The sequence below is a fragment of the Anguilla anguilla genome, chromosome 19 (assembly GCF_013347855.1).
Source record: "Anguilla anguilla isolate fAngAng1 chromosome 19, fAngAng1.pri, whole genome shotgun sequence".
Lineage (NCBI taxonomy): Eukaryota > Metazoa > Chordata > Actinopteri > Anguilliformes > Anguillidae > Anguilla > Anguilla anguilla.
In genome coordinates, this window is record NC_049219.1 from 573,102 (window position 1) to 599,810 (window position 26,709).

Consider the following 26,709-nt stretch of genomic DNA (forward strand, 5'->3'; position numbering starts at 1 on the left):
ACTGAGGTAAGAGAAGCTGAAGATAAAGGGCTGTGGGGAGGAATGGGAATCTGCAGGTATAATTTATTAGCTGCATCAGTCACGGTATTTAATCTAAACAAATATTTCATCCATGTAGATCTTTGCCAAATTTTAGCACATACAGTGAGCACCATAATTCATTGGACAGTGACACATTTTTTGTTATTTTGGTTCTGTACTCTAGCACTTTTGAGTTTGAAAGGATACAATGACAATGAGGTTGAAGTGCAGTGTCAGCTTTAATTTGAGGGCATTTTCATCCATATTGAATGAACCGTTTAGAAATGACAGAACCTTTTGTACATGGTCCCCCCATTTTAAGGTACTACAAGTATTTGTTGAATTGGCTTCACAGATGTGTTTCGTTAGGCAGGTGCATTCATTTGTGTCGTTAGTGAATGCAGAAGAGAGCTGTTGATGTCTAGTCTTGATTCTAGACTTTGCAATTGCATTTGGAGATTGTTGTTGGGGTGTGACAACATGAGGAAGACAGCAGTGTAGATGCAAAATAAGCCGGCCGTCATAAGGCTCAGAAATGAAAATTAATCAATCAGGAACATTGTAAAAACCCTGGGCATGCCCAAGTCAACAGTTTGGTTCATCATTAACAAGAAAGAAAACAACTGGTGAATTCAATTATGTCAAAAGACCCGGTGGACTGAGGAAGACCACTGTAGTGGATGACCGGAGAATACTCTCTATGGTGAAGAAAACCCCCCTGACAACAGCCCAACAGATCAAAAACACTCTCCTTGATGTAGGTGTAGATATGTCAAAGTCTGCCATACGTAGAAGACTACACCAGCAGGACTATAGAGGGTACACTACTAGATGCAAACCACTGATAAGCCTGAAGAACTGAAAGGCGAGATTACAGTTTGCTAAAAAGCACCTAAAAAAGCCCCAGGAGTTCTGGAACAAAGTCTTGTGGACAGATGAGACAAAGATTAACATGTACCAGAGTGATGGAAAGAGGAAAGTATGGAGAAAAAAAGGAAATGCCCATGATCCAAAGCATACCACCTCATCTGTGAAACATGGCGGAGGGGGTGTTATGGCTTGGGCCTGTATGGCTGCCAGTGGAACGGGCTCACTTGTCTTCATCGATGATGTGACTGCAGACAGAAGTAGAACAATGAATTATGAAGTCTACAGAAATATTTTATCTGCTCAGATCAAACCAAATGCCTCCAAACTCATTGGACGGCACTTCATCATGCAGCAAGACAATGACCGAAACATACTGCTGAAAGTGGAAAATCCTTGACTGGCCGAGTCAATCACCGGATCTGAATCCAACTGAACATGCATTTTACATCCTGAAGAGGAGACTGAAGGCAAAAAGTCCCCGAAACAAACAGGAACTGAAGATGGCTGCAGTACGGGCCTGGCAGAGCATCACCAGGGAAGATACGCATCGTCTGGTGATGTCTGTGCATCGCAGACTTCAAGCAGTCATGCATGCAAAGGATATGCAATCAAATATTAAAAATGATTACTTTATTCTACATTATGCTAAACTGTCCAATATTTTTTGATGCCCGAAAATGGGGGGGACTATGTGCAAAAGGTTCTATAATTTCTAAACGGTTCATCCGATATGTATGAAAATAGCCTCTAATTAAAGCTGACAGTCTGCACTTCAACCTCGTTGTCATTGTATCCTTTCAAACCAAAATAACAAAAAATGTGTCACTGTCCAATGAATTATGGTGCTTACTGTACATATATCAGGCCTATTCAACAACTCGTGAATTATATTGATGTTGGGACTTAGAGTTCTCCAATATCTGTAGGCTGAACACAGAAATAAGCCTTTTTGATTATAACAAACCATCTCAAGACAAATAGCCTACTACAGACAGCAAATTAAATTTAATTAATTAATTAATTAATTAATTAATTAATTATTTAACGGTCCACCAGTCTCCCTGCCAGTCACTGACCCATTAACATCCTGAATGATGGCCCTATGTAACATGCTAATGTGTGAGGTAAGTAATTTTTATTATTTCTTATTACAAAATAATAAGAAATAACAAGCACATGCTTTTGTTTATAAGTTTATGTGTAATTTTTGGTATTTTGTCTGTACATTTTCTTGTGCCTTCCCGAATCAACTGTTTCTTTTCTCTCTCTTATTTTTGTTGTTGACAATTTTTAAGGTTATTTGCCCTTTCTATACTCATCATATGTGTATTTAAATAAAATATAAAAAAACTAACGAGAGCTGACTTTCCAGGATATCTGCTCTTACCAGTTCCACTTCATTTTATTCAAAATGCGCCACAAGACATTTTATTTTATTTTATTTGCATTTCAGGGCTGAAATGTGAGATCTGACCCACAGTCTCTTTCTCCAGTCGGGAGTATCAGGAGACGGGACGTGTCAAAAGCAAGATGGACGGATCAAAAGCATGTTTCTATTGGTCAATGATTCGGTGAGTCACGTATATTATCCAATCAAAAGCATGATCCAAAGGCGTAGATGTATCAAGATGGTTTTGACGTTTCTGAGACGGCATATCTGTTTTTGTTGTCGGTCCTGGAGGTGAATAGTAGGCTATGTCGGTGCATAAATTATGCGCGAAAACAAAAGTTGTGCTATTTGTGTAATCTGTTAGTTTACACAATTTATTTGAAAATGGCATTTGATCGTCAGTGATTACGACGCTGAAGTTGGCTCCCGATTCGCGGCTCCCGACTCGAAAATTCCGCTCCACCTTAAATTGGCGAGGTCTCTTTCCAGCAGGTTCTTGTTATCTTAGCAGATTCCTGGCACATTTAAATGTTTTTGGGACCAGGACTTTGTTTCACGGTCTTTGTCTAAACTATATAGCCAATCTAATATGCAGTAAAGTTATGTTTGGTGTTGATGGAGAGCTAATATCATGAGCTGTTAGATGGTCTCATTCTATTTTGAGAACGTTGTCATTCAAAGTTTGTGTTACATGAAAGTGAAACGCCAATCACGGAAATTGACCTATGCAGTTGTTACACCTGAAATTGTGAAAATGGCGACACTATGTTTGAACAATTGTCTGAATCCAGTGCTTTGGATGCTGTTTGGAATAAAAATATTATTATTATTATTATTATTATTCACAAATATGATTTTTACATTGTAAAATAAATGGTACTATTGTGCTAAACTTTATGCAACCCACAGACATACATTACATTACATTACATTCATTTGGCAGACGCTTTTATCCAAAGCGACGTACAAGAAGTGCATTTTCATGATCGTAGACAACTGCTGAACACGGGTTCAGTAAGGTACAATTACTTATTTTGTACAGCTATTTCTAGCTGAGAACAATGAACACTATCCTGGTCTAACATCTGCAAAGCCAAACTAGGCAGAAGATTAAGCTAGAGTATTAGGACAAATACAATTTACCAAGAAGTGCAGGGATGGGGCAACATGTAACAAGTGACAAGGAAAAGGGTTTTTTTTTTTTTTTTTTAATATATATATATACACAGCATGGTGGTGGTTATTCTAGGTATAGTCTGAAGAGATGAGTCTTCAGGCCACGGCGGAAGATGGATAGTGAGGGGGAGGTTCGGAGAGGGACGGGGAGTTCGTTCCACCACTGGGGAGCTAGGGTGGAGAAGCTCTGTGATCCCTTTGGGCGGGTGGGAGGGGTTACAAGACGCCCTGCTGCTGCAGAGCGGAGTGGTCGAGCAGGCACATAGAATTGAGTCATGTCCTGCAAGTAGATGGGGGCTGTCCTGTTGGCGGCAGTGTAGGCAAGGGTCAGGGCTTTGAATCGGATCCTGGCAGCGACCGGTAGCCAGTGAAGTGATCGCAGCAGAGGAGTGACGTGGGAGAATTTGGGGAGGTTTACATACCTCCCCAAATTAATGTACATACAGTACATTAATTGGGCAAACATATGTCTGGGTAGTTTTGTAAGATTAAAAAATGTTTTAATAGGCCAAAATATTTTCCATTATTATATGTATTTATTTATTCACCGCCCCACCCCTTTTTTATATCAAAAGTATTGATGTCAATACTTTTAAAGGCCTAGATTTTGCAAGTTTTAATTATAGGCTTATAGACAGTGCTTTGTATGGGTGAGTATCTTGGCATTTTTGTACATTGAAAACGCGTTTTTGTTGAGATATTTCATTATGTACTGTGTTTTCTATGAGTAACTGATAATAATAATAATGATAATAATAATAATAATAATAATAATAATGCATATAAATGTATGTACCATAATGAAATCTGGAGAGAGACATGTATACACACACATACAGTTGAGGCCAAAAGCTTACATACACCTAGGCTAAAGATATTCAAACTCAGTCTTTCATAACTCTGCACATTTCATGTTGCCATACATTTAGTTTGGCAAGTTAATTGAGGCATCTGCTTTGTTCACATCAGAGGTAATTTTAAAACAATCGATTTCAGACATATTTATTTCAGCTTTAATTCACTATATCAGAATACAGTGGGTCAAAAGTTTACATACACCTAGTTTAGTGTGTCTTTAAACAGTCTGGAAGATTCCAGAAATTGATGCAATTACTTTTTACCGTAACTTTTGTCATAATTAGGAGTGAACTGGGAGTTAATTGGCACATGTGGCTGTATTTAAGGGCCTACTTTTAGAGCCACTGCCTTTTTGCCCATGATACGATGGGAAAATCCAAGCAACTCTGCCAAAATATTGTGGACCTCCACAAGTCTGGTTCCTCCTTAGGAGCAATTTCCAAACAACTGAAGGTAACACGAACATGGTCAGAAAGGTTCAACTGAACCCCAAGACAACAACAAAGGAACTGGTGAAGGAGTTGGCAGCATCAGGTACCAAAGTATCTACATCCACCATTAAGAAAATCCTACATTGCCATGGCCTGAAAGGGTGCTGTACAAGGAAGAAGCCCCTACTCCAAGGCCGGCATAAAAAATCCAGAATGAACTAGAAATACTGAAGCAAGACCTCAAGACATCAGCTAGAAAGTTAAAACTTGGTCAGAACTTGGTCTTCCAGCAGGACAATGATCCTAAGCATACCTCCAAAGTTGTAACAAAATGGCTTAAAGACAACAAAGTGAAAGTACTGGAGTGGCCATCACAAAGCCCTGACCTGAATCCCATAGAAAATTTGTGGACCGCACTGAAAAAGCGTGTCTGAGCAAGGAGGCCCACAAACCTGATTAAGTTACACCAGTTCTGTCAGGAGGAATGAGCAAAAATTCTGGCAAAGTATTGTGAGAAGCCTGTGGAAGCTTACCCCAAGTGTTTGATTAAGTTAAGCAATTAAAAGGCAATGCCACCAAATACTAACAAAGTGTATGTAAACTTTTGACTTACTGAAAATCTGATATAGGGCATGCAAGCTGAAATAAATGTCTCTTAGCTATTATTTTGAAATGACCTCTTATGGAAATAAAGTAGATACCCTAATTGACTTAACACAGGAAATGCATGGTAACATGAAATGTGTGGAGTTGTGACAAATTGAGTTTGAATGTCTTTAGCCGAGGTGCATGTAAACTCTTGGCCTCAACTGTAGCCTACAAGTTAAACTGTATACTAGAACTGTCAGTTGGAGTTTGGGTTGCTTACAGCAGTAGCTTAGGTGGTTGACTTTCATGATGGGAGACGACAAAGACAGTGATAACGTTGTCGTAAATATTGTTTCCCCCCATTATTACCCCATAACGCGGCAGTTTTTCTTTGGAATCCTGTAGAGTAGTAATCCTTCCTCGACTCAGTGCACACACTGACGCTGCAAACAAATAGGGTTCCATTTCTTAAATTATTTGTACATGTCCGACTTGTGGTCCCGACCAGACAATTGAATGAGTAATTGATTGAATAAATTTGTAGTTTGTAATGAATTTGCTTGTCTGGGACTCCCTGATCTGACATCGGTTTCAAGGGGGTTTCCCGGCGTCGTAGCTGGTTTCCAGGGGATTCCCCCTGGCTAACGTGGATGACAGACAACAGGAGCAGAGTTAACACCATCCTACAGCCATCCTGCTTGTCTCTTAGGAGTGATGATTCATATCGGCGTGTAAGCACACACACATTACAGCGTTCCTGCTCTGAACATGGACTCAGGCTGGTTGATCTGAATGTACAGAGTAAACAGGCACATGCTGACTTGTGCATCACATCTCATGTACAAAATCTATGCTCAATGGTTTTAAGGCCACGTCTGAAGGGTTTGTTTGTGTATGCTTCCTGTACTTTCGGGGGTACTCGGTGCTGTGTGGCCTTCACTCATAAACCGGTTGGATTTTATTCATATTTTAATAATCTGAATTTATCTTTTATCCTATGAGCAGGAATATCATAAGCTCCCCAGAAACCTGATGCTAAAGGCATTGTTTAGTTCTATTGTGACCGCACATGACCAACACCCACAATTATAATATAGAGGTTATTTTCATATACACAATTTCTAGATGATCTTATTCAGATTCCTTCTCACATATAGCAAGTCATCTAGCAGAATTGCAGAGTGAGACGCTGATCCTGGAGGAAAATCATGAAACTCCACAACAGAGCCCATAACAATGCCTCTACATGCACAAGATGTCTTCCAGTGTGGAGAGTATGTATAATGTTCTTAAAATGTTTTCAGAAATCGCATGGCACTTTCTAAAATGGCCTTAACTTGATGCACTTAAAACTAGTTTTTCCTATACATATATAAGGTTATAGATAAATACTTGTGACCTTTAACAGAAATTACTTGCACATGGAAAAAACAGTGGATTTCATATAAGCCATCTCTACTGAACATGACTTGACTTTATTGTCCCTGTAGAGAAATGTGGTTTGCAGCACTGTGTTATGTTAAAGGGCATCACAGATGCAGACAATAGAAAGTTAGAAACATTGCAAATGTCACAGTAGTAATAGCACAGGAGTATACAATATGCAGGGATGCTACACAGGCAGCCCAGTGTGACACAGACAGCTGGAGCAGCCAGATCAGCTGGTATTAGGCATGGCTGGTGCCTGATGGCTCTCTGATATCGGAGTGAGTTACAGTTTCATTTTTGAAAGTAGAAATATATAACTTGACATAACTGTGAGACAATATTTTACAGTAAGATAAGATTGCTATTAAGCTACTTGAACCAATTCATATGCAGATGAAGACATTTGATTGCAAAAGCAACTGTCAACTGAGAAACATTAGCCATAATCTGAATGCTGACTTCAGTGACTATTGAGCATGTGGCTCCATCTAGTGGTGGTTTCTTTAATTGGTTTTATATAAGGATGTCAGGTTTTGAATGCCTTCACATTATGGTAGGCCCACCATCAAATGTATATCACGTTAAATGTCATTAAAAACAAATTATTTTTAAGATTACTACTACTACTACTATTATTATTATTAGTAGTAGTAGTAATTATAACTTCAGAAAAAAGTTGAATTGAGTGTATATTTTCCAGAAAAAATGAGCTCAATTAGAGTACACAACTCAAATGGGTGCCACCGATAGACCGTATAACAAGACCAGGTCAAAACCTAGTGGACCGAATCGGCCGACGTCACAGACAGGGGCGATGTAACTTTATCAATCAGTCAGTCAGTCAGTCACAGACATTTGTGTTTGTAGGGCTGGCCCCGCTGTTGCAGTCCGGCCAAAAATAGGTCAGTTCTAAATGCACCCCGAGGAAGCCGTGAGTCTCTGTAATTGTTGGTAGAGAGATCCAATCAAATCCCCATTCGCTACCAAGAATCTACCAATGAATTGAAGGGGATAGCCAATCAGAGCGCGTATGTCTACCAAGACCAATCGCTTGCTCGAGTCTCTCGGGCTGAGAGGCGCAAATATTGAATGAGGTAAATCGCTGTTTTATTTTCCTGCGTCGGTAGGTAAAGATAACCGCTAATTTAACTGAATCATAACTGGGAAAAAGTTACGACAAGCTATGGATAAGTATGGTAACGTTACCAAATGTAAAGTAATAATTTTTACAGTGTTACCTTAGTTAAATCAGCTTCAAACAAGGTAGCCAACTAACGTTCATCGGTTTAAATTACGGTAGACGATCTAATCTGAGGAACTGTTCTTAATTTACACCAGGAGCAACAAGGTAAATATATTTTTAACCTTTAAGTGTATTTTCTTTGGCATTATAAATAGCTTGTTTTATGTGAGTTTAATATATTAATGCAGCAGTTTTTATGCCTTTAATTTATCTGAATGATCCTTTGTAACTGGCTATCTGGATTGAACCATTTTCTGTCATTTATAGCTAATAAAATAACCTTGCTCACACTGTAAGAAAATAAAATGTCCTAGAAATAACCTATAACTAGCTACATTTTTATTTTTCTTTCTTCATTGGGATGGCAGGTGTGCCGTCCCGCCAAGTTACACCTTGGCGGGGCAGCATGCCCCATACCTATACACCACTGAGAGTTTGGCACTTTTCAGGGTTCCCCACAAAAATAACCACAACAGCCATAGACACTCAGCCCAGCACCCATTCATTTCTGTACATTCTGACCCCATTTCAACAGACAGAATTCATAAACAACTTCAAATGTCCACACAATAAAGCCCCAAACTAAGGGGATTTGTGTTTTCTCCTCCTCCTCCTCCTCCCTGCCGACCTAGCCCACAAAATGTCTCCCCATTGGACATTTTACCAACACCAGCCAATCCTTCACCTACACGATCCAATCAAAATCTCAAATACACATGCAAAATAGACACATCTTTTTACTCTAAAACATTTCCTGTCTCAACAGCTCGTCCCTTAAAGGCTGAGTGGTCAATGTCATGGTCTATGGATCACAGGGTCCCTGGTTCAAGTCCCACCGGAAGCAAGTTTCTGAACTGTGCTATTTTGCTCACAAATATTAGTCTATTACTTATCAACAACCACATCTACCCAGCGTTCACCGAACGTATACACTGCATTATGATGTACCATCTGCACGTTCACTTAATTGGCTACAATATCTTCTGCAAAACCATGGACAAATTTCACCAAAAAATTTCACGCATTGAACAGCTATGTCATGGTGGCGCACTGCCAAAGTTACAGAGCATAAAGGTTGGAACACAACCAGAGAGTCAGTCAGAGGGGAGGACACCAAAATCAGATGCCCTCCTTAACTCTAGATTGCAATATTTGAAACAGTGCCTGTTTGTACACAGTTACAAGGGAATAAGAACACAGTGCTCTCTGTACACAGTTACACAGAGAGGATATGAACACAGTACTGTTTGTACAGTAGCACAGAGAGGACGGACTAAACAGTGCAGGTATACACATTTTATTGATGTCTGGGGTTGTGCTGTGTTATAGTGTGTGCTGCACGCACACCCAGTGCTGTCAGAAAAAAGAGGCCAATCAATCCCCCGGCCACTGATAGCATGATCTGGGCTCCAGGCCCTGCAAGGAGTGAGAAAAGCAACCAATCAACACAGCACATTCTAATCCATTCTACTACAATCACACAACACATTCTAATTCATTCTACTACAATCACACAACACATTCTAATTCATTCTACTACAATCACACAACACATTCTAGTTCATTCTACTACAATCACACAATATATTCTAATTCAGTCTGGCAGAACCTTAAGAACAATCTATCACAAACCACATTCTAATTCAGTCTAGAACAGTCTAAACAACAATCAGTCACACGACACATTCTAATTCAGTCTAGAACAGTCTAAACAACAATCAATCACAACACACATTCTAATTCAGTCTAGAACAGTCTAAACAACAATCAGTCACACGACACATTCTAATTCAGTCTAGAACAGTCTAAACAACAATCAGTCACAACCCAGAATCTACCAGACCCCCCCCCCCCCCACCCCGCCCAAAATGATATCTTTTCATGGGGCTGAAAATCCCTGACTGCGCCCCTGTGGAAAAGTGCTATATAAATGCAATGATTCATTCAGTCATTCATTATTTGGCTGTTTAATGCAAATATCTGAAAGCCCACCTATTCAAACTATCCCATAACTACTTATTCTATTTTAAATAAACAGAACAAACCCTTCTCTTTTTGTATGGAAGTTGAGGCATGCAGCCCATCAGTGACATCTGATTGAACCATAGCTGTAACTAGCCACGTGACGCTAGCTGAAAACATATTCCAAGTAACCAAATTTTGAATTTTAAATATTACTCCTTTTACTAGAACCACTACTTCTGCTTTTGTAGTGGAAACAATAATAATAAACTACAATATGCACTCACAGTCACAGTCACTCACTATCTCACACACACACACACACACACACAAACGCACTCACACACACGCACAAACACACATGCTCTCACACACACTCACATTCACATGCAATCACACAGACGCACACGCACACACGCGCACAAATTCACACACACACTCACGCACACACGCTCTCACACACACACACATTCACACACATGCACACAACAACTCATACATACACACACATACACACTCATGCACACACGCTCTCACACACACTCACGAACACACGCTCACTCTCTCTCAAACAGACACTCACAAACACACACACACATTCTCACACACGCACACACACACACGCTCACTCTCTCTCAAACAGACACTCACAAACACACACACACACACACACACACACACACACACACACACACACACACACACACACACACACACACACACACACACACACACACACACACACACACACACACACACACACACACACACACACACACACACACACACACACACACACACACACACACACACACACAGCAGTATACTCCATTTGTCAATAGCATTCCACTCACAGTTTGTCAGTTTCCTCTTTGCTGCAGAGATGGGTCCTGCTGAAAGAATAGCTGTGAGTTTGTCCGGTAGATCTCTTCTCACCTTTTGGTTTTGCCTGGGAGAGCAGTTCTGTACAGATACATACAGGGGGAATGTTTAACCAACATGCAAACAAACGTGTAGGATGACTGCTGAAATATTGTCCACATTCTCTAACATTCAATTTGTAAACCTTGTGCTAACGGAAGATTTAATATTTATATTATGCAACACGCAGAAAACACACAGAAAGTAGAAGTGGAGGAACTAGTGTGAGGTGGGTTTGTTCCCATTCTCCAGAAAAGAGCCTATGAGAACTCACTGAGAACACTAAATATAGTGAAAGGACTGAATTGCGTGCATCAGAAAAACAGTGAGCAATATAAATATCTAGATAATAAAAATAAATATTGAACTGAGAAGAATGACTGAAAAATACCTGTTATTTGGTCACCACATATTGAACACTCAAAACGGTTGGCTTATGCAATGATGATGGTTTTAGTGTGAACATGCATTATATGGTCTTTTTAAATTGAGGTCTATCCATTCATGTATTGACTGTTTATCAATGATAGTAACATTACATTTATTTGGCAGATACTTTTATACAAAGCAGCGTTCAATAAGTGCATACCCAAGGTTTTATTAATGTTGTGTAATGTGAACACATGCATGGTCAGTAAAGGGGTGTGTCCTGACAGATTGGGGCTCAGGTGAGGCCTGTCACATCCCTGGCAGTGAACACAGGAAGCTCTCAGGCCAGGCTGCTGGCTGACCTGTCTCAAACACACCCATCGTTATCAGCCCTCTTACTCAAAGCCCAGCCTGAGGATGAGGCGGCTGGGTCCCTCTTACTCAAAGCCCAGCATGGCTTCCCGGGAATATACCAAGGTGCAGTTTGTGGCAGCAGGGAGTTACCATTGTACACTCCCGGGGGAAAAAAATGCCCAAGTCCAAAATGGCAACATATTAAGCTTTTAATGGTCTTAACAACAAAACATTGTTAGCAAGAATTAAACAAATGCACATCTGAGACCTCCTGTGCCACCATTTGCTCGTTTACTTTTGCTGCAGTGAACTGTTTGGGGAAAAGCTAGAAACAGGGAAATTCACTTATATAGTCTTCTTGTACGCTAAAGTAAAATCATGATAATGATTCAAATGTTTGATGTAAAATTCAAACACATGTCTGCGTGTACAAACGTTTCCAAAAACATCTTCTGGGATGTTTTTTTTTTTCTCTTAAAAGATTAGTCATTATTTGGTTATCTGCCACACCTGATGCAGCCCATCAAGGGCCTGATAACAAGCTCATAAATGGAACCAGGATTGATAGTGCAGGGAGAGATCTACAGTATGCAGTGTTGAGAGTCCCACAGTAAAGGGGCGAGAACATCTGCTCCAAAAAAAGCTAAATATCACGCAGGGGTTGCTGTCAGGGCAACTGTAGCTATTCTGAAATTTACAAGACCCTAAAGGCAGAGGAAATCCCTATTTCTCCATCAGCTATTAAGAGAATAGGTCAACACTTTGAAACAACAGGTAATGTTGCCAGAAAGAAAGGATCTGGAAGGCCCAAAGCCTCATCATGCAGGGATGACCACCTGCTGAAATTTACAGTTCTCAAAGACAGGAAAAAAAGCCTACAAACTGTCATCAGAATTCAAGACCTCAGAAAACAAAACTCTTTCGAGAAGAACAATAACCAGAAGGTTATCTAATGCAGGTTCTGTGTCTAGAAGATGTGTTAAAAGGCCATTGCTGTCTCAGAAATACATCAAAGACAGAATTAAGTTTTTGGCAGAATATGGAAAGTTTGATTCAGAATGGTTCAGCAGAGTTGTGTGGAGTGATGAATCAGGTTTTGAGTTGCATGGTGATGCTCCAGAGAGGTGTCTTTGAAGATCTGGTGAGAAATACAATAGTGAATGCATCTCTACCACAGTTAAGCATGGAGGAAGAGGTGTCATGGTGTCGGGAGCCTTTTCAGCTGCTGGTACTGGTGAGCTGCTTCACTGTGAAAAGTCATTTAATGCTTTGGAATACAGGAGAATATTGCAGAAAGGCTTGCTTCCCACAATTGAAAAGTTGTTTTCTAAAGAGGAACGATCAGATGTTATTTTTCAATAAGACAATGCTCCTGCCCACACTGTAAAGACCACCAAAAAGTGGCTTGAGAACAAGTCCATCAGGCTCATGTTTTGGCCTGGTCAGAGTCCAGATTTGAACCCTATAGAGAATATTTGGTCTCACATTAAAACACAACCTAACCGGGAAACAGTTTTCCACTACTCATCAACTGTTTGAAGCCCTTTCTGTAAAAAGCTGTCCGCAAGTTTACCCACAAGGCTTAAACATTTAAAGAAATCAAAGGGAAAAGCTATCTCATACTAAGTTACTTTATCTATTTGTTTAATTCTTGCTAATTTCCTGACCAATGATTTGTTATTAAGACCTTTAAAAGCGTACTATTTTGCCATTTTGTTTTGCCCAGGAGTGTACAGATTGCAGTGGCGGGGAGTTACCGTTGTGTGCAGTTTGCAGTGGTGGGGAGTTACCATTGTGTACAGTTTGCAGTGGTGGGGAGTTACCATTGTGTACAGTTTGCAGTGGTGGGGAGTTACCATTGTGTACAGTTTGCAGTGGTGGGGAGTTACCATTGTGTACAGTTTGCAGTGGTGGGGAGTTACCATTGTGTACAGATTGCAGTGGTGAGGAGTTACCATTGTGTGCAGTTTGCAGTGGTGGGGAGTTACCATTGTGGACAGTTTGCAGTGGTGGAGAGTTACCATTGTGTACAGTTTGCAGCGGTGGAGAGTTACCATTGTGTACAGATTGCAGTGGTGGAGAGTTACCATTGTGTGCAGTTTGCAGTGGTGGGGAGTTACCGTTGTGCAGTTCTCATCTTGGCTGCATATTCTGCTCAGGCAGTGAAGGTAGATGTGGGAGTGGTCAGACATGGAGAACATCTGAACGGAGAACCTCTTCCTTTGAGGGGAACTGCTCCGGAGGTACCAACGGAAGGTTCTGTCGTTTGGGCAGCTGAAAGGATAATGGACTGTCTGCCTAATTAAAGCCTTTCACACATGTCTAAGCCTCCTGTATTACTGTCATTTACCTCCACCCCCTTTTGAACAAAATCCCCCATCACACTCATTGAAATCTATTAGGAGCACAATGCACTTCAAAGAACAATTAACAGGGGCCAGGAGCCAGTAGCCTAATTAAAGCTAGCAGTCTTTCTACATATGACGACAAAATATTTAGAATATGGCCCAATGTGTGAATACCACCCAAAACGTGAGGCTATCATGTTCATTAGCACTCTGGCACCACCTTCAGAGTCGGGGATTAAAACACTATTGTTTGTGAAGCAGAATTTCATTTTGAGGATTGTATCAGTTATAGTGCACCTATGAGATCAATTTACGTAATCTTCTGTATATTGTGTCTCGGATCATAGATTCATGTTTCATGAATATAGGCCTAATGTCTGGGTGGTATTATAATGCAATAATAAGAGCAATACTACTAATGTAATTAGTGTTTCCCATACGACCTTCAGTTTAATACGTTGTGTAGGATTATGCATACCACATTTTGCTCTGAAGTGTATCTTTTACCATTTCATATTTTGGAGCATTCTAGCATGACCATATATTTGTATTGGGCCAACTCTGATTTAGGGCTAGAATCATGATGTAGGTGCAAATGTAAATTCTGTGTTTCATCAGAAAGTCACACCATTTGGCAGGTTCATACCATGCCATGGCTTTTTTCCACACACTGCAAGTTTATACATTTTAATAAGTTATTCAAGACCATATGCACAACATGTTGTATACCAAACCTTCAATATGAAATATTGTGCAGACCCAAATAGCCTCTAGGTCAAACAGGATAGGATTGTTTAACACTTTGATCGTTTAATGTTTTTTTTATGGGGAGACATAGCTCAGGAGGTAGGAGCGTTTGTCTGGCAGTCGGAGGGTTGCCGGTTCGATCCCCCGCCCTGGGTGTGTCGAAGTGTCCCTGAGCCGGACACCTAACCCCTAATTGCTCCCAACGAGCAAGTCGGATAATAAGCCATCTACCGTCACCCTAATAAGCCATCTACCGTCACCCTAATGAGCCATCTACCGTCACCCTAATAAGCCATCTACCGTCACCCTAATAAGCCATCTACCGTCACCCTAATAAGCCATCTACCGTCACCCTAATGAGCCATCTACCGTCACCCTAATAAGCCATCTACCGTCACCCTAATAAGCCATCTACCGTCGTCCTAATAAGCCATCTACCGTCACCCTAATAAGCCATCTACCGTCACCCTAATAAGCCATCTACTGTCACCCTAATAAGCCATCTACCGTCACCCTAATGAGCCATCTACCGTCGCCCTAATAAGCCATAGCCATCACCCTAATGAGCCATCTACCGTCACCCTAATAAGCCATCTACCGTCACCCTAATAAGCCATCTACCGTCACCCTAATAAGCCATCTACCACTGCGAAGTTTATTAAAAGGCAAAAATTCCCAAACACAGAAAGAGAAATAATAAAACCAGAAATTGCAACCAAAATATAATATGAAGAATAAAAATGACATTTTTTAAAAAACAAACGCCATTAAATTACCCAGGTTCATGTTTTTGGTATAAAGAGTGCAATCCTAATGTTATCTGTAATAGGGCTATTCAACTGGCAGCCTGGGCATCAAATGCAACCTACCACTGATGCACTCTTGGGCCTCCAAACTAAAGCCTTTTTATAAGGCATCTACTGTTATCACACATGTACAATAAAATCTTATTCATACACCGTTTTAAAAGTACATGTTAATGAGACAAATACTACACATGTAAATGTCAGCAGAGCTTGAGGCACTGGAAATTAATTAATTATGATTACAATGAGGCAGCATCAACCCAACAATCGAATCACAGACAAAACGTAAAGGAAAAGAGAGAGAACTCACCCCCACACCCCCCCCTCCCCTCAGGAGCAGAGAACTCACCACCCTGAGGAACAGATAAATAATCCCCACCCCCCTCAAGAACACAGAACTCAACCCCACCTCCACACCCCCCCCCCCTCAGGAGCAGAGAACTCACCCCCTACTGTCGGGAACAGAGGACTAACCCCCACCCACCCCTCAGGAGCAGAGAACTCACCCCCTACTGTCGGGAACAGAGGACTACCCCCCCCCCCCCCCCTCCGCCCTCAATATGAGACAACTCACCCCCCCTTCAGGAAAAAAGCCTTCTTCTCCTCTTGTGGGTCTGCGGTCTGTGTGGCCCAGCAGGACTCCAGCTGTAGGCTCATGTTGTAGGCCAGGCTGTCTTCACAGTGCAGGGTCACCTGGATGTACAGCTGCTCTGCAGAAGGGAGCTCCACAGGGCCAGTGTAGTTGTATGTGTAAGATGAGTCACTGTACAAGGCCATGCTGATCTCTAGGAGGCGGGACGAATTCACCTGCACCACACTGTGAGAGGTAACCCTGCAGAGGAGCAGAGCAGAACGCACAGCAAACACATCATCTGTGTCCACAGCCACTAGATTTCCTAGAAGAGCACATTTGTTTTTTTTTAAATAGCAATGTGCTAAAAAATAAACCACAGTACCAGCACATGAAATGTATGACCAACAATGTGTGATGGAATAACAGACAAACAAACAGGCTGGATTACGACACACCAATAAAGAACCGCACATGCCATTAGATTAGCCTTAGTGGTAAATGGACTGCATTTATATAGCGCTTTTATCCAAAGCGCTTTACAATTGATGCCTCTCATTCGCCAGAGCAGTTAGGGGTTAGGTGTCTTGCTCAAGGACACTTCGACAGGGCGGGGTTTGAACCGGCAACCCTCCGACTGCCAGACAATCGGTCTTACCTCCTGAGCTATGTCGCCCCTAGTGCTAACAAAGACTAAGGCATTTTCATTGAGCCCAGGCTCTGTAACAGAAAATGCTAGTTTGAGGCTTAATGTCCTTCATGCTACTGCCGTGGATGCTGATTGGATGGCTGAATGAGAGAGGGGTGTGTTTCTCACCAGTCCAGACCAGGCTTCATGCGGGCTGTGCTGGTCTGGAGCAGCGGGTAGGCACAGGTCCACAGCACCTTCAGGTCCCTCCGTGTGATGGATCTCCTGCTGCTGAGCGTCACAGTCAGCGCGTTCCTCAACTCCACATGCGTCCTGTTAATCTAAATGAGCAGAAAGCGTGTTACACACCCAAGGCATTACACACTCATAATACCCAGTGTGATGTGTTACATTACATTACATTACAGGCATTTAGCAGACGCTCTTATCCAGAGCGACTTACACAACTTTTTACATAGCACTTTACATTGTATCCATTTATACAGCTGGATATATACTGAAGCAATGCAGGTTAAGTACCTTGCTCAAGGGTACAACGGCAGTGTCCTTACCCGGGAATCGAACCTGCGACCTTTCGGTTACAAGCGCAGTTCCTTACCCACTGTGCCACACTCCGTTACACACACAAGGCATTACACACTGATAATACCCAGTGTGTGTGTGGTGTGTTACACACCCAAGGCATTACACACTCATAATACTCAGTGTGATGTGTTACACACTGCTAAGCTGGAAAGGTACTCAGTGAGGACCTTGGGACAGGTAGAGGTAGTGAGAGGGTGCTAAATGAGAGATGGGACAGGTAGAGGTAGTGAGGGGTGCTGAATGGAGAGATGGGACAGGTAGAGGTAGTGAGGGGTGCTGAATGGAGAGATGGGACAGGTAGAGGTAGTGAGGGGTGCTGAATGGAGAGATGGGACAGGTAGAGGTAGTAAGAGGTGCTAAATGAGAGATGGGACAGGTAGAGGTAGTGAGGGGTGCTGAATGGAGAGATGGGACAGGTAGAGTTAGTGAGGGGTGCTGAATGGAGAGATGGGACAGGTAGAGGTAGTGAGGGGTGCTGAATGGAGAGATGGGACAGGTAGAGGTAGTGAGGGGTGCAGAATGGAGAGATGGGACAGGTAGAGGTAGTGAGGGGTGCTGAATGGAGAGATGGGACAGGTAGAGGTAGTAAGAGGTGCTAAATGAGAGATGGGACAGGTAGAGGTAGTGAGGGGTGCTGAATGGAGAGATGGGACAGGTAGAGGTAGTGAGGGGTGCAGAATGGAGAGATGGGACAGGTAGAGGTAGTGAGGGGTGCTGAATGGAGAGATGGGGCAGGTAGAGGTAGTGAGGGGTGCTGAATGGAGAGTTGGGACAGGTAGAGGTAGTGAGGGGTGCTGAATGGAGAGATGGGACAGGTAGAGGTAGTGAGGGGTGCTGAATGGAGAGCTGGGACAGGTAGAGGTAGTGAGGGGTGCTGAATGGAGAGCTGGGACAGGTAGAGGTAGTGAGGGGTGCTGAATGGAGAGATGGGACAGGTAGAGGTAGTGAGGGGTGCTGAATGGAGAGATGGGACAGGTAGAGGTAGTGAGGGGTGCTGAATGGAGAGGTCTGCTAGAGTAAAGGGTGTTATCATTGTCTGAAGGGAGGAAGAAGCAGTAGCACTTGCAGCTTGCTATGCCAGGTTTAGTGAATAAGTTTTGTGATGGTGTGCATTCCCAGAATGCTGTGTACATGACCTGGATCTGGTGCCGGTACTCACAAGCGTTTGGCCTCCACACTGGGAGGGGGCGCCAGTTATCCTGTAATAATAAAACTTGTCCGTCTCGTTGATGGAGCAGCGACCATCATTGAGGACAACAGTCACATTCCCGCCAAAGTAGTGGATGAGGAAAGGCTTGGAGATGCCCCCAGATACATGGTCCTTCAGGCATAGCGTGAACATCCCCTTCTCTGTTAAGACATGATGTTCTTTAGTCGCATTACATAGACATAGTTTTGATTAGCCTTTGGTTCATTACTTACAAAAGTGCATGAAATGCTAGGCTATGCCAATGCTGCCATTTTACAAGTGATACAGAAACAGACACAGCAAACCGCAGCAAACCACATAGGGTGTGTGCATGTGTGTAAGAGCAGCAGGCGTGTGTGTGTGTGAGTGTGTGTGTGTGTGTGTGTGTGTGTAAGAGCAGCATTATAGTCTCTCACACACACCATTATACTCTGTATGAGAGTATAATGGTGTGTATGTTTGTGTGTGTGTGTGTGTATGTGTGTGAGTGTGTATGTGTGTGTGAGTGATTGTGTGTGTGTGTGTTTGTGTGTGTGTGTGTGTGTGTGTGTGTGTGTGTGTGTGCGTGTGTGTTTTTGTGTGTGTGCGTGTATACCGTGGCAGGCAGGGCTGAGGATGGGGCTCAGGCTGTAGTACCCCGGCTCACACACGCAGGTGAATGAGTCCAGGGTGTTGATGCAGACGGAGTTGGAGCTGCACTTGTTCAGGGCGGGGGAGTCACACTCATCTGGGTCTGTGGGTTACACAGTATACTGTCAGTCACACAGAGAACACAAGTACACAAGTATGCAGTATACTGCTGCTCCACTCAGTCACACAGGGAACACAAGTGCACAGTATGCTGCTGCTCCACTCAGTCACACAGAGAACACAAGTACACAAGTACACTGCTGCTTCGGGGTGGGCGATATGGCAAAAATATCATATCACAATCTTTTTCAGGAATGATCACGATCCACGATATGATCACGATTCTTTTTCATGTTGGTTTTTAAGAATATTTTGCAAGTTAATGAACAGTTCAAATTCAAATTCAAATGCTTTATTGGCATGACATATTTAAAAATATATATTGCCAAAGCGTAGTGATAACAGTAATCAACTACAGTAGGAATATATAATTAAAAAGAAAAAAGAAGACAATCAGCAGTTCAATCAAACTAATATCCCTATTTAAGAAAATATTTCCCTTCAAGGAAACAAAACCTAAGGGCAGAGCAACTGATAGAATGTGTAGTCTCACTGTAGCCCGATACTCCCGATCTCTCTGGAAAGGCAGATCATGGAGACATTTTAGTCGTTCACAATCTAATATCGTCATACCGTCCACCCCTACTGCTGCTCCACTCAGTCACAGAGAGAACACAGTATGTGAATGCTGGGCGTTGCTATAGCCTCTGGACACCAGACTCACTGTCATGAGGTGAGAGAAGACCTCGTCTCCCACAGTTTTTACTGAGCCTGGGATACCCTGCATTCCCCTCAATGTGGCAATGACTCCCTCCTCAGGAGAAACCAGTTGAGCCTCCTCAGCATGACTGGATTGTTATATGGCAGCAGTGTTTAGGAGTTCCTCACCATTATATAGAAGAAGATGATATACTTTATTGAACCCCATGGGGTAATTTGTCCTCTGCATTTGACCCATCCTTAGTTACCTAGGATCAGTGGGCAGCTGCCTCTGTGTGCTGTGCCTGGGGACCAACTCCAGTTCTGAGGGCTTGGTCAAGGGCACCTGCAGGAGCGCACCTAACATGCATGTCTTTGAGTGTGGGAGGAAACCGGAGTACCCGGAGTAAACCCACGCGAACACGGGGAGAACATGCAAACTCCGCACAGAAAGACCCCAACCCGAGATTCGAATCCACGACCTTCCTGCTGTGAGGCGACAGTGCTAACCACTATGCCACCGTGCCCGCCCTACAACGTTGCATCGCATGAGCTGTCTGTCTATCTGTCCATCTGTCTCTCATTTACATTTCAGGCATTTCACAGACACTCTACAACCTTGAACCAACAGCCTTGGAGAAAAATGTTATACTGCACTGCCACCAACACTTACACACACACATGCACAAACACACACACAAATGCATGTATGCATGAATGCGCGCACAAGCACGTACGCACGAACATGTGCACACACGTGCATGCGCTAACACACGTGCACACACGCACTTATGCAGTCCATCGATGACAATGGTGACATTGCTCCAAATTCATTTGTTGGGGGTTTATTGGGGTGTATTACGCCTGTGCATAGCCATGTGGCTGTGCAGGCTAATGCGTGATCCGCAAGTCGTGCCCCATGAGGGGCGGGGGTATACGGCACAGGAAAGGGGGGGCCCTGCAGCACGTTGGTGCCTCTGTGCATGCCGCTGCACTCTCCTCTCTGTAGCCTGCTCCTGAAGGTGAGTGATTCCCTGGTGGCAGGTGGAGCTCCAGGTGTGGCGATCAGCAGCCAGGGACTCTTGTACTGGTGGTTTGATGTTGCACTTCTTCAGGAGGGTTTTTAGGTGATCTGTTTTTTTGGCCCCCAGCAGACCTATGACCATCCAAGAGCTGGCCATAGAGGATCTGTCTAGGTAGCCGGTGGGCAGGCATGCGGATCACATGCCCGACCCAACACAGATGTCTTTGCGCAAGGAACACGGCAATGCTGGGTGTATGAGTCCGGTCGTGGATTGCCACATAGGGCACCCTGTCTTCCCAGGACACACCCAGGATCCTTTGGAGGCAGCGGATGTGGAAGGCCTCTAGAGTTCGTATGTGCCTCTGGTAGGGGGTCCAGGTTTCCGAACCATAAAGCAGTGTGGAGAGGCAAACCGCCTTGTACACAGCTGCTTTGGTGGAGATGGTTAGGTTCCTGTTCTGGAAGACCCTGGACTTGAGCCTGCCGAAGGCAGCAGAGGCCAGACCAATATGAACCTGGGTGTCGTCGTCGATGTTGCAGGAGGGGGACAGAATGCTACCGAGGTAGGTGAAATGTGGGACGATAGCAAGAGGATGACTATCAAGGGTGAAGGTAGGCGCATGTGGTTGGGGAATGGACTCTTGCACGACTATCTGCGTTTTCTTGATGTTGATCTGGAGACTAATGGCGCTGTATATGGAAGCAACCACATTTAACGCACGCTGTAGGGATTCTGGTGAGTGGGCAAGGAGAGCACAGTCATCAGCGTACTGTAGCTCCAGGATGTGTTGGGTGGTGGTTTTGGTGAAGGCTTGAATTGGCCGGATATTAAAAAGATTGCCATCTAGTCTGTACTGTATCTGTACCCCATCTGTGGGATCCAGGGATTTGTGAGACAGCAGGGTGATGGTGGAGAGGAACATGTAGAAAATAGTTGGGGCTAGAACACACCCTTGCTTTACCCCCACATCCACAGGGGATTGGGGATTGTTGACCACCGATGCTCACACAGGCTTGCATCCCATCATGGAGCTGCCGTACGATGTTCCTGAACTTTGGTGGAACCCCCAGCTTCCCGAGTACTTCCCACAGCAATTCCCGGTTTACAGTGTTGAAGGCCTTGGACAGATCAATGAACGCTAGTTACAAATCTTTACGGTGTTCTCTGCATTTTTCCTGTACCTGTCTAGCAACAAAGATCATGTCCGCAGTGCTTCGATCATGCCTAAAGCCACACTGGGATTCGGGCAGGATGTCTTCAGTTACATGGGTTGCTAGGCAGAGTAGCATGATCCGTGCTAGCACCTTCCCGGCCACTGATAGGAGGGAGATACCTCTGCTGTTACCACAGTCTACTTTGTCACCCTTGCGCTTAAAGATTGTGATGATGTTAGCATCCTTCCAATCTTGCAGGATGACTTCAGATGACCAGATGGCAGTGATCAGTTGGTGTATTCTATGGGTAAGGAGGTATCCCCCATGTTTTAGTATTTCTGCCGGGATTCCGTCAAGGCCCGGGCTCTTGTGGTTCTTGAGGCCCACAGTGGCTTTGTGTACCTCTGAGAAACTAGTCCAAATGGTTGACAGGGGGCAGGCAGGGGAGGTCAGAGAGTAGTACATAGGGTGCTCCAGGTAGAGCTGATGTTGGGATCTGCTGGTGTTTCGGGGATCCTAGACAGTTGGTTTGCAATCTGTTCCCTGAGCTGGTTGATTGAGTGCGTGGACTTCAGTGCATCACAGTTGAGCTTCCTGCATGGTGGCGTTTTCCTCAGTTGAGGGCAGATTTCCAGGTTGAGTTTGGCTCTGATCAAGCGATGGTCTGTCCAACAGTTGGCTCCACGCATGGCCCTGGTGACTCACACCTCCTTCCTGTCAGCTTGGCGGACAATGATGTAGTCCAGGAGATGCCAGTGTTTAGAGCGGGGGTGTTGCCAGGAGGTCTTGAATTTGTTCTTGAGTTGGAACAAGGTGTTTGTAATGACCAGTTGATGCTCAGAGCAGAGAGTAACATTACATTATATTCATTTGGCAGACGCTTTTATCCAAAGCGACGTACAAAAGTGCATTTCATGGTCGTAGACAACTGCTGAACACGGGTTCAGTAAGGTTCAATTACTTGTTTTGTACAGCTATTTCTAGCCGAGAACAATGAACACTATTCTGGTCTAACATCTGCAAAGCCAACTAGGCAGAAGAATAAGCTACAGTATTAGGACGAATACTAATTACCAAGAAGTGCAGGGATGGGGCAACATGTAAGTGACAGGAAAAAGGGTTTTTTATTTTATTTTTTATTTTTTATTATACAGCGTGGTGGTGGTTAGTCTAGGTATAGTCTGAAAGGATAGGAGTAAGGAGGCGAAGACCGTTGTCATTAAGCTTGCCTACACCGTGCTGTCCGAGCACATCCTTCCATAATCCACTGTCAGAGCCCACTCTTGCGTTAAAATCGCCTAGGAGAATGAGCTTGTCAGTGGATGCTGTTTTATTTATGGCGGAGCGCAGGGAGGCGTAGAAGAGTTCCTTGCACTCAGGGTCAGCAACCAGTGTTGCTGGGGGGTGGGGGTTGGGGTGGGAATGGGGTAGGGTATTTGGAGCAGGCTTGCGCAATTAATAGATTAGAGTGAAGGTAGTTGTGCGCAGTCTCTACCCTCACTGTCTTGGATCCACCCTATGTTTTCCAGTGGCATGAAGAGCTCATGACGACCTTCTGTAGAGCGGAGTTCCAGAAGACTGCCAGAACACCGGTCTGTTGGTGACTGCCTAATGCATGTTTTCTCCACAGATTTATCATTAGGGGTTTACTCCCGTAGCCATAGCACGTGCAAGTGCACCCACTGGGCATTGGGGCAGTGGATGGTGGCAGTCAGGACATGTCCACACGCCGGTGGGCCTGTGCTGCCTACCTCTGGGGTCCACAGCAGCTCCGAGACCCCCTGCTGTTTGGGCCGAGGCTGCAAAGAACACTGTTACCATGGACTGTCAACGAGGAGGCACAGTAGAGATCTGGGTGATGGAGAGGCTATGTACTGACAAGGAAAGACTTACGCACTCTGCTTTTCCAAAGTTTTCAGTTGAGTTAGTCAGCGGCAGTGCCTGGGAGTGAGAAGCAAGCAAGCAGACAGACAAGCATGCAGCTACGCTAGCTCAGGGGGGCGCACACACACACACACACACACAGTCTCAAGGGTTTTATTTCACTGGGAACAGAACAGCCAATATTCCTCTGTCAGCTACCCATCACACACAAATCCCCCAGCATGTCTCGCACCTACCGTCCCAGTAGATGCTGTCGTCTGTGACGGTGATGTGGGCGTGGCCGAGAGAGATAATATGCTGCAGCTGCTCCTCAGGGCGGAGGATCACTACCCCATCCTGGCTGGAAACATCAAAGCTTTCAAAAGTGATCTTGGTTTTTGTTTTCCTCTCGCTGCCTTCAAACGAGATCAGCTGCACCTCCGCTTTTGGCCAGAACTTACTCAGTAAGTTCTGCAGCTGGTAAAAAGGAAATGGAAACCAAAAAGAAAATTGTAAAGCTGGTCCATCGTGCACAGTTGGCACAGGCTGACTGCAGGTTCCCAGGTGACTAACAGAGGCCTGTCCCAAGTGAAGAAGTGAGAGGAGGATAGTCTCGCTCGTACAAACCACAGCAGGGGTGCACAAGGGCCCGTCCATTTCAGGAATTTAGGCAAACTTTAGCCTGATCAAATCTTAATCTGAGATTTGTAAAAACACCAGCAGTGATTATCAAAAGTGACTGTTTTCAATTTTGTTGAAGGTGATAAAAGTTCAACTAAAATACTACAAAACGCTATAAACAGAACGGTGTGATAAGCGCCAATGACTGCTAGGACCCGGGAACAGGACCCACCTTGCTTTTAATAATGCCCTCCAGCAGGACTCGAGCTTCTGCCCTCGGATCCTCCAGCGATGGCGGCATTGTCCATGGCACAACAAGGAACATTTCATGTCTGGGGAGGTGAACCTGCAGTCCTACAGTTGGGGGGTTAGGGGCACAAACACTGATGTAAAAATGTGTCTGAATGAAAGCTTTCTGCAACCAGCCCATGTTACCAGCCTTCAGGACACAGACCTACCGTGGGCCTGACCAGAGTCCGTGGTTATGAATAAATATCAAATGTTTGCACCTGTGTATGCAATCACATACACAAGCCTTTAATAAGATAATTCAGGCCAACTTCAAAACAAAGAGGCGGTCTGTCAGTACCAGCCTGCTTTAACACTGACTGAGGAGGTCTGTCAGTACCAGCCTGCTTTAACACTGACTGAGTCAGAACCAGCCTGCTTTAACACTGACCGAGTCAGAACCAGCCTGCTTTAACGCTGACCGAGTCAGAACCAGCCTGCTTTAACGCTGACCGAGTCAGAACCAGCCTGCTTTAACACTGACCGAGTCAGAACCAGCCTGCATTAACACTGACCGAGTCAGAACCAGTCTTCTCATTCGCTGACGTGAAAAGAAATTCATGCTCCCATTCCGGGTGGAAATAATACGTTTTTGATTTCTTTTTCACCGAACCCTCAGCCATATCTATGTTGATATGTTAGTTAAGGTGCATTCAGTGTCAATATGTTTATTTTGGCTTCCAAAAATAAAACTACAGGACTAACATGACAAGGTATCTGTAAATGTGAATATTATTCATTGAATTGAGAAACTAAATATTGTGCATTAAACAGATACTGTAAATATGAATATTATTAATTGAACAGATAACTGTGCATAACTGTATCTTTCTTTGTGAGTATGTATGCACGTACAGAGCCTGTCATAACAGAAATTGCAAAAATAAATATGACAGTGAACAGTCTTACTTATACACACAAATCTGCATACACCACACAGTCCACAATCCCTCCATACAACTTTACCTCTCAATTCCATCCCATTTGTCTACTTTTCTTTAAATGATCTTTTTTTTCTTGCTCTCAATCCCTGTTGTTTTTTTTTTTTTTAAAGTAGCAATGCTGTCATTATTATTATTCAATTTTTTGTTTTCTTTTCTGTTTGCTTGTTGTTTTTTCATTTTTTAAAAAGATTTTTACTTCTCTTGAGTGTTGATTTGCCTTTCGATGCTTCCTCATTTTCTTTTGTTATATTTTCCTTATAAAAATTGTTTAGGTAAAAAAAAAAAAAAAAGCCAACACTGATTCTATAATTTTACGCAACATAGAAGGTCCCTTAAAAATATAAAACATCAGTGTCCCTGTTTTTACTGAAAGCATGCAACCATTTATGATGTCTACAACAATGACAATTTGATGATACTCGTAGAGCAACAGTAATACACAAAAAGCCAACCTTCATGCTGATGCCTGTGACGCTCTGACCAGAGAAAGCTACTGTAACCCATCTAGTGACAAGTTATTACAAGGCTAGCTCTCAGAACTCTCAGAACGTTACAGCTTCGTGTACTTGCTGTGCTTATTCTGTTATCGGCCTTTGTGAACAGCCCAAACGGTGGATTCTGGTTCAAGCGAGGAAGTGCCCATCAGACCAAAACTCAGTCATTTCCACAACTACATAAGTGTACTTATGCCTGGGTAATTGCAGCAGATATGGCTGTAAACTAAAATGTTTTACAAATAATTCAGACAATGTTTGATCGATCAGAGAAACAGTTTTCATGTCTATATGAGCGCACAGTGAATCACTGCCTATTCTTTCACTGCTCTGCCTCAGTTCCTGTAGATTCAGTGAGAAACCTGCAGTGATTAATGCACTTCAGACCGTGTTCTGTGGTGTACAGCTTCTTGGAGGCTTAAGGT

At 43.5% G+C, this 26,709-nt stretch overlaps 2 protein-coding genes across 4 annotated transcripts in view; both read right to left on the reverse strand.

The window, feature by feature from the left end:
- LOC118219193 overlaps positions 1-26,709 on the reverse strand; it is a 172,652-nt gene that overhangs the window by 60,566 nt on the left and 85,377 nt on the right. The window lies entirely within an intron of this gene.
- LOC118218931 (pancreatic secretory granule membrane major glycoprotein GP2-like) lies at positions 9,287-25,841 on the reverse strand. 3 transcript variants are annotated; one of them, XM_035401705.1, is made up of 10 exons: positions 25,813-25,841; positions 24,791-24,912; positions 24,195-24,414; positions 19,102-19,239; positions 18,477-18,667; positions 16,901-17,052; positions 16,087-16,344; positions 13,732-13,885; positions 10,822-10,930; positions 9,287-9,421 (listed from the first exon to the last, which is right to left on the reverse strand). In XM_035401705.1, the coding sequence occupies exons 1-10, from the start codon at positions 25,823-25,825 to the stop codon at positions 9,303-9,305; spliced, it is 1,476 nt and encodes a 491-aa protein (XP_035257596.1). In that variant the 5' UTR covers positions 25,826-25,841; the 3' UTR covers positions 9,287-9,302. The 3 variants fall into 3 exon arrangements, with proteins under 3 accessions (XP_035257596.1, XP_035257597.1, XP_035257598.1); XM_035401706.1 differs by lacking the exon at positions 25,813-25,841 and having other exon boundaries at positions 24,195-24,294; positions 24,791-24,970; XM_035401707.1 differs by lacking the exons at positions 9,287-9,421; positions 13,732-13,885; positions 25,813-25,841 and having other exon boundaries at positions 10,823-10,930; positions 24,791-24,914.